Here is a 9,018-nt window from a genome sequence, read left to right as displayed (position 1 = left end):
CTGTGCAGCAAAGCAGGCAAAATTCATGGGCCGGGAAGGAATAAGCCACTCTGTCGCCCAGGAGAAATGAGTTTGCCCATTTCAGTCATTCTTTCCCACCAGCTGTAGGCACAGCCCTTGAACTCACCTTGTCTTTGAACAGTGTCACACCACATAACCGGGCAATGGGCAGAAATTCAGCCAGCTAGGACACTCTAAACACCCATTTAAACGCTTTCTAGTATAGACAAAATTAGCCAGTCCCCTCTGCATACAGTGCTCATCTACAGTCTGTCCAAACTGCCTCATCTGCCAAGTGATGGCAGGTATCACCTACTTCGAAGTGTAAGATGATCCTGAGTTCTTGAGAGACCCACAAAAGAATCACAGGAAGGCAAATGACTACCTACTGCATCCCAACTCTGAGCTTCACTCTCTTACAAACAGCCTGCTCACTTTACAAAGACTTTTTTTTCCTTTTTCTAAATAAAGCTGAGGCCATCTTAAACAGATTCTCTTCAGTTCCAGATTATTTCAATGAAGTGGATATTCCTAAAATTTCTTTTTTTTCCTGGAACACTTTTAACTTGGTAAACAGGTCTCTGTGTACAGCTTTCAATTACCTTTTATTCTGTAGTGCCAAATGAGACCAGATAGGCATATTCTTAAAAGGCTTTCATGAAAATGCAAATGAACAGTTCACACTAGTCTGCTGGCTCAATAAATAGAACAGTTTGAAGTGTTTAGACACTAGTAAATAGATAAAAAAAAATACAGAAAAAGCCATCTGTAGCCCTAAAGAAGCTTTCGTTTTCTTGTTGCCACCATAAAACTTGCAATGACAGTATCTTCAAGATACCTCCTCTGTTATCTGTATTAGCTTAGACAACACATCCTTCTAGTAGCTGACCTGCAGAAAGGGTATAAATCTGAGTCGAGAAATAACACCAGAATTTAAAACCCAGACTTGCCTGCAAACATGAGAGTCAACTCCCAGCAAAATGCACATGATCATATTTTCTTATCTGCCAAGTTTTTCCCCTCTCCCCCTCCTAGACATCACCATTCATTTTAATGTTGGGTTTTTTAACTCCAGCTCAAATACAGCAGTGTTGCATGTTCTTGTTCCCAGACATTATATTATATATTAGCATTCCTTTGAAAGGATTTCGTTCTTTACTACTAGAAGGACAAGAAAGCCTTGAAAACAGGTTTGCTTATGGTGTCCAACTTGGAGGGATCTAAATGTGAATATATTAAGTGTTATATATTCAGGTTCTTCACTTTTAAATTAAGCTACTTGAACCCAGCAAGAAGTATAAAAACATAAACAGAGCAGTTTCTGAAATTCAAACTTCCCAGTTAGACAGGCCTCTTCACAGACCCTTCCCACTGCACAAACACTGCAGCATCCAAAGAGGAGCCTGTAGGGGCTCAAAAAAGGCTTCGGGAGTATTTAAGGCAGGAGATGAGGCTCCAGCTCTGGCAGTGCTTCCTCAGCATCCTCCATCTTCCTGCCCACCGGCAGGTCTCTGGGCCTTGCCATGGAAGTACCCCTTTCATTCACCTCAGGCAGTCAACCAGATTAGCTCGGAGACACTTTCCTCCTTACATTAAGCCCACCAAGGCCACTTGCCCAATAAAGTTTTGGGTGTGCCCATGTGGCCACACCAGCTGGCCAAGTCACAGGGGCTTCTGCTGGAGGAAGCCCCATCGCTGGAGGCAATGTTATGACCGGCTAACAGGCACACATTTGGCAGACTGCTGCATCCATCATCCATCGGGTGCACAGGAATGATCCACCTACACTCTCCTAGCAATGCAAAAATGCCCTGGTCAGAACCGACCAGGCTCTGTCCTTCACCAAAGAGCGAGGAACAAATGCTGAGCCACATCTCAGAAGCCCATGCAGCAGAACCTGGCTTGAAATCAGCAAGTTTCTGGCCTGAATCTGAACCAGGCTCATTAGTCTTTAGCTATCTCTGTCTAGCCTGGAGCATCTCACGGATGAAGGATATTCAGAGCCCAGATGGGCTTCAACAGTGAGCATTCTGGATCCTCAAAACTGTAATCAGTCCAATGGGTTGCTGTTGCAACTTTTGCTGGGTTTAAAGTCAAGTATTGCAAGGATAGGTATTCAGAGCCAAAAATCCCTTCTGAGTTAAAAGTAAACAGGGTCCGTTAAATCCTGTTGACCTTTTACTTGGAACCAACAGACCTACAAATATACTTCTTTAATACAGGAAAATTTGGATTCTGATGCAATCTTGTTACTCTCGAAGCATGGCCTAAGGCCACTGCACTATCACCGACAGAAGTGACCCAGTGCTCTGCTGGTGCCACATGGCCCCTCTCCGTTCTGTCAGCAGCAACTACAAGAACAACTTAGGTTTCACCACAATCAATTTCCCAACCTGGTGCACCACACAATCACAAAGACAGTGGTGGGAGCACAAAGGAGGACGTGGCACAGCATGGTGGCAGGTGTCCCTGGCTGGGATTATTTCCTTCAGTCCCAACACCAGCTCTTGCTAGCTTAGAACAACCCTAAGGCTATGGGCAAGTCAGCATGAAGGTGCTTCTGGTCACACAGTCACAGGATGGTTGAAGTTGGAAGGGTCCTCTGGACATCATCTGGTCCAACCCCCTGCTCAAGCAGGACAACCTAGAGCCAGCTGCCCAAGGACCATGTCCAGATAGCTTTTGAGTATCTCCAAAGATGGAGAATCCACAACCTCCCTGGGCAACCTGTGCCTGTGCTCGGTCACCCTCACAGTGACAGAGTGTTTCCTGATGTTCAGAGGGAACCTCCTGTGTTTCAGTTTGTGCCCGTTGCCTCTGGTCCTGTCACTGGGCAACACTGAGCAGGGCCTGGCTCCCTCCTCTTTGCACCCTCCCTTCAGGTATTTATATACATTGATGAGATCCCCCTGAGCCTTCTCTTCTCCAGGCTGAACAGTCCCAGCTCTCTCAGCCTCTCCGCATAGGAAAGACGCTCCAGACCCTTCATCGTCTTTGTGGCCCTTTGCTGGACTCTCTCCTGTAGGTCCGTACTGGTGCTTTGGCAGTCTGATCCAGCTGGCAGATACTGAAGCCTTGCTCCCTCATCTACCCTGGAAATCTGGAAAGAAGGCGGCATGCAGGAGAGCACGTGTCCCTTCCCAAAACAGGGGCTCTTTTGATCAATCAGCATGTAAAGGAGAGCCTGTCTCAGAGTGCTGTATCTTGTGTTTGACTGACTTCTTAGGGATCAGCTGTAACTACCAGCACCACCTAAAAAGTAACACATACCTCAATCTGAGACTAAAAAAATTCTCTGTCTTCTCTGGGTAGGAAGATGTTTGTTCAAAGAAACTCAACATACTCACTATAATTTATTTTTACAGCAGGTACACCAAACCAAGACAGTTAAAACACTGTCTCCAAAGCTCTAGATATTATGTAAATAAACTCTAAATAATTGCCTGCATTAGTGTGGTTCAGTGTTCAGCAAGGAAAACAGCTCTTGGGTTTTTTTAATTAAATTCTGATTTTATCTATAATTCTAGACTGTTCTGTTTGTTTCTTTACATGAAAAGTTATCCTGCTTGTGAAGTGCCAAAGCCTTATTCTGAAACTGTATGATTAACACCCGTATTTCCGAAAGCTACGCATCAAATAGATTTATGTGACTAATGACATAAGTCCTTCAACCGGCAGTACAAGCAAACTGAGCTAGCCAGGCACGTTCTTGCCATACAGACGGTGATTTCCAAACACTCTTCTGAATAACGGAGATAACGGCTGCGAGGATACCACTTGATACAGCCAAGAGCCATGCACTCGCAATGATCCCCAAGAGCTTTTTATGCACTGCAGGGTCAAGCAGCACACCAAAACACATGGCTCCAACTCATGCTCAGCAGCGAGGAGCAGCAATTGAAGATGTTGTCGTCCCATGATTGGATCTCCCTCTGCCTGCAGCAGGGCTGGTGGGAAGAAACCTGCACCTCCACCTCTGCTGCTTCAGGTCACAATCTGGCTTCTTGGTATAATCACATCTTTACCAGCAATTTAACCCGATAGACTCAACTAGAAAACACAAGACAGGAGACCCAGGTGCATGCTCCCTTCTGCCAGCTGGGAAGAGGGTGATGATGGGCAGCAGGATGGAGCAGCACCAATTCAGCCACCAGAGCCAGGCTGGAACAAGCTGGCCCCTCAGAGCAGATGCCCTCCCACGCTAGGACAAGACACGCCTGCTTGCTTTGACTACATTTTTTACATGGTTTTGGCCTTCTCTCCACTGAGCAATGATGCTGGTTGTCAGTAAGTTATCCACAGCGATCCCTCAGGATTTCTCTTCGCGGTATTATTAGCTTAGGCTGTGACTCCAGTTTCAATTTGCGGGCGATAACCATCCTTGCACAAAAGTCTCCAGCTGGAATAGCTGGCACCTCTGCTGCGAGCACCCTACGCTGCCAGGGAGAACGATGCTGTCCTTGGGCAGTGAGGACAGGTGCATCGCCGCTTCGGCCAGGATGATGCAGCAGCAGCACCTCTTGCACTGCAAACCCAACGCCCTGCCAGCCCACAGCTTACCAAGCCCCGATGCCCACCTCCAGCCTCCCAGCCACAGCCCCGAGTCTTTACAATAGTTAAAAAAAATGGTATTTAAAAAAAAACCTTCTACTGACTTGCTTATTTTTCATAAAAGCTGATTACTGCCCATTTGCTGCAGACACTAGCCTGCCTGTTTAAAAAAAATTATCCCATTGGCAGGCAGCCAATATACAAGAACATCTATAAAGAAGCTGTTACAGTTTATCGTGCAGTAATCCATGGATTAAAGTCATTAATAGCACTTGATGACATACTGTCATGACTCCAAAGGTGCTGTTCTGGCTTGCAGGATATGGAGAACGTAACCCCCTCACAAACATTTCCCCTGAGTCACTTCCTTCTAAATCTTCGAAAGAAGAAAAGAAATGAGAAGACCCAGAAGAAAGATCTTGCATTGCAGGAAAAGAAGTTATAATGAAAATAAATTAACATTTTCAAATAACACTGAATTTTCTTCTCATTCACACTGATGTTTTCACAGTAAGAGAGTTCTTGGTGAGTAACAGAAATTTTAATCTACAGAGCTAAATTTAAAAAGCAAGCCAAAACATTCCCCCATGCCCAAAAGACAAAGCCACAACTAAAACTTTCAAAATAAGACCTGAAATGCTCAATTTTGCCCCTTAATTATTTACATGAAATAAGCCTTTTCCTTCTGTTGGCATGAGAACACACATGTATCATCACAGAAAACACTGTGTACTCCCCAGATCCCATGGGGTCATTAATCTTCTTTTATGCAGTACACAAAGTATTTTCACAGAACTTTTAAAATAGTTTTCTAAAGCATGCCTGATGTCATTAGGAAGTCAGAAGTTGATGGCCTAACAAAACTGCTAAATATCCTCCAGAGGAGAGAATCCCTTCACTCTGTTCTAAACTTACACTGCTATCTGCACTATCCATACATGTAATTATGAATGCCATTAATTTATCTGAGAGTCTCCAATACCAAGGGTAAACAACCCGTTGTGTCAAAATTGAAGTAACGGATAGTCTTGTCTTACTTCTGTTGATTTAAACGAAAGAATCTGCATATGATTTGTTTCATTAGGTAATGGCCTAGTACTGTGCCACCATGTATTTTCATTTGCCACGAAACAATGATAATTCATAAAATGTACTCAGGAGAATACAATTGTCCCACCAACTGTAAGCAATGCTGTACCCCACAGTCTTTTGTAAACAACATATTGACACTGGAAATGAAAATCCTTAGAAAGAAATCTTTTCAAAGCTTCAATAAATAAAAGCGATGACAAATAACATTTATATTAATATACATCTTACCAAGAACAAATCACTTTCTGATTAACCTGGTTTAGTTGTAGCTTATTTCACATTTTACTGTCAGTACAATGTAGTAGCATTTTCACTACACATGCATTTTTTTTCTTACCTTTAAGGAATCAAAGCAGGCAATAACTCTCCCATTTTCAACCTGGCAACTTTTAGGGGGGTGTGCAAATTTGCATTCTTCATCAGAGCGTGAACAAGTTCCCCTCTGAAATTGCCTGCACACTTCTAATGTTAGCCATTTTGTATCTCTTACAGGAGCAACATTCAAAGCCATGATGAAAAGCTGATTTCGAATTTGTAAATTGCTGTCAAGTGAATTATGCCGAAGAAATTTCCAAAACTAATGACGAAGGGAAGGGAGGGAAAAAGAAAAAAAACCAACAAAAAACGAGAAAAAAATAATTTCAATTCCAATCGAAAAGAAAGTTTAAAAAAAGTGGGGGACGATTAACGATGTACAACGCACACAAAGCAGAATAAACAGAGAAAGTTTATCAGCAAGCAGTCACTCATCAATCATTAAGTCCCACTTGTAGACTTTTGGCTGGGAAAAACCATGCTCAGTCGCATTTCTGTCTGTAAAACACGTGGGCTTGTTGATTGTATCACGGATGAACCAGTTTTAAGCCAAGGTCCTTCAATGCAGTGGCACTACTTGATAGAATAGCAGTTCTCTGACGGTTGCTTGCTGGTATTGATTACACAAGAAAAGCAATGCAGTCATTTGTTCATGTCCCAGGAATAATAATTCTTCCTCTTTTTCTGCTTTCAGTTTCCCATCAACTAATTGGCAAATGGAGACAGCTGAGGTATCTTCCACCAGGTGTAAGGTGAAGGCAATGTCTGGCTGGCAAAGACGGGATTTTGAGAACAGAGGCGTAGCAGTCCTCGCTCATAAAAGTGACTTGGCAAAGGCACTTTTTAAGTCACTGACCTGACAAAACAAATACAGCATCAGTTCACATGCAACTCATTCAAATCAACATTACGAAAGCCATCGTCCCTTTTTATCAGATATCATAAACATACTGCCAATGCTCACTTTTATTTCTTTTTTTCCAAACAAAATCAGCCTCCTTCGTGAAGTTACGCGTGACAAGGGAATAACCAGTTGAAACACATATTGCAGTAATATTCTAGGCAGCAATCCAAAAGTTGGGAATGATTTAAATAGATGAATGTGGCAGACACGATAATTAGGCACGCTGGTTGTGAAACAATTCTATCTAATGTGTTTAGTCTCCAAAACAGTATACAAGAACCCGTTTCCATTAATTTATCATTTGGCCCTTTAGATTGTGTTACTACATTATAAGCTGTTACTTGTTATTTGTTCTTCCTTAGAAATGAGGACAGCAGTATTCTGTTCAGATTTTTTTTGTCTCTCCCTCTGTTTCTCGAGGGGAAACAAAAACAAAAAAAATTGTCATTCCAAAATTACAGGGGAAAAAAAACCTTCCATATCCAGAAGATAGAGTTAGTTTCCTTGTTAAGTGAAAAGCTGTTTCACAAAGGCTTCACCACTAAGTCATCATCCTCTAATGAGTTCTTTCTAATATGAAGCAGTCTTTATCTAAATTTTCCTTTGATTAAATTAGCTTTCATGTACCTTTACAAATACATGGTTCAGCATTAAAATCTAAGACTTAAATATGGAACTTAAGCTATTCGGGGACTATAAAATACCTAGGATATTTTAGAGCTAAACAGATCTGAAAATCAAAGGGTTAGATATTATAAATATTTTTTAATAAATTACCATTTTATACACACACAGACAGTGAAACTACAGATATGATGTTTCCTTCTATTCAGCTTCAAAGGAACACAACTTTCACTTTGCAGATACCAGCCAGAAACAGTTAATGGATTATTTTTGTGCAAGAATAAAGAAAGGGGGAAGGACTGGAATAAGTGAGGTTTTAAAATGCATCAATAAAAATAGCTCTAAAAACACTGACAGCTTTCCCATGCCAGAATAATTACCATTCTGTGCTTGGATTCATCTGATTTAATTTAAGTCACTATTGTTAGTAATGCGAGTAAGAATTACTCACACACAGTTTCAGGAACAGATCCCAGTTCTGACTTCTAGGTCTTCACATCAAAAGGCTTTGCTATTACTTACTAACGCTACCAGAAAGGGTTTTACTATGTGACTGATACCTACACCAAAAATTTGCTACCGCTAGCATGAATAAAGGTAATACAATGCTAATTGCTCAAAAATTCAGTTTCAAGTCCAACGTGTAATAAGATGGGTCTGGATGATACTTAGCTAGCTTTACCTGGTCATCAAGAATAACTACTTGCAAGAGGATTAGTACATTTTTAAATAATTCTGCACAGTTGTAGTATAGTACAGTACATGAATTAAATATTCCTCAAATTAAATATTCCATCGATGTTGTCCCACAGTATCAATGAAGAGTGAGGGTAAGCTGAAAACGTACAAAGAGGTGAGAAAATACTCATAACTGATGAAAAGGAAAGAGAGGGGGGAAGACAAGGAGAGCCTCTCCACAAGAGCTTGTTGGGCTGATGATTTAGCTGGCTAAATGTAAAAGAGAAAATATTCTCCCTAGAGCTACCCATTCCAATTCAGAAATGTCAGTAACAATTTTCAGTAATAGATGTAGGAGACAGACGGAAATTTTTGGAGTAAATGTTATATCACACGCTGCTGAAAGTCACAAGTAGTAATAACTCTGCCGGGCTGCATACTTCTAAAATTGACAAAGTCGTTTCTCGAGTAGTAGGTGTTAAGACTGAAGAAAACCAGACATTGGACATGGTGGCAAAGCAAACAGCACTAAGTATATAAATGGCAGTAGCCATGGTTTTAAGAAAATGTGCACAACAATCACACACGAGATTCGTGAGACTGCAGCAAGAATTAATACCGAAAAGCATTTGAGGGGGTAGAAGAGGAGTGAAATAGAGCATCATCCCGTTTCCTATCTTCTTACTACATGAACATTTTCTAAAGAAAGGGAAGCATGAAAAGTTCATCTCAAAAATCCACATCTCGTCGAAAGTAATGACACTATCTGATTTCTCTAGAGGTATTGAGTGCTTCAGCAGTTTCTACTGATGCAGGCTTAGGAGAGACAGAGCCGAGACCTTTCTGAAGGAGGC

The 9,018-nt window shown here is 41.7% G+C and overlaps 1 protein-coding gene across 5 annotated transcripts in view; it reads right to left on the bottom strand.

Moving 5' to 3' along the window:
• The window catches only part of MBNL2 (muscleblind-like splicing regulator 2), a 101,853-nt gene that overhangs the window by 69,355 nt on the left and 23,480 nt on the right, over positions 1-9,018 (bottom strand). For all 5 annotated transcript variants that reach the window (XM_009333326.1, XM_009333325.1, XM_009333324.1 and 2 more), the window contains one exon: positions 5,981-6,814. In XM_009333326.1, the coding sequence (XP_009331601.1) occupies positions 5,981-6,154 (174 nt within the window). In that variant the 5' untranslated portion in view covers positions 6,155-6,814. The remainder of the gene's footprint in view (positions 1-5,980; positions 6,815-9,018) is intronic.

The sequence above is a fragment of the Pygoscelis adeliae genome, unplaced genomic scaffold (genome assembly GCF_000699105.1).
Source record: "Pygoscelis adeliae isolate BGI_AS28 unplaced genomic scaffold, ASM69910v1 Scaffold48, whole genome shotgun sequence".
Classification (NCBI taxonomy): domain Eukaryota; kingdom Metazoa; phylum Chordata; class Aves; order Sphenisciformes; family Spheniscidae; genus Pygoscelis; species Pygoscelis adeliae.
The sequence above is the reverse complement of the archived record's forward strand: the minus strand, read 5'-3'. Positions and strand labels throughout refer to the sequence as shown.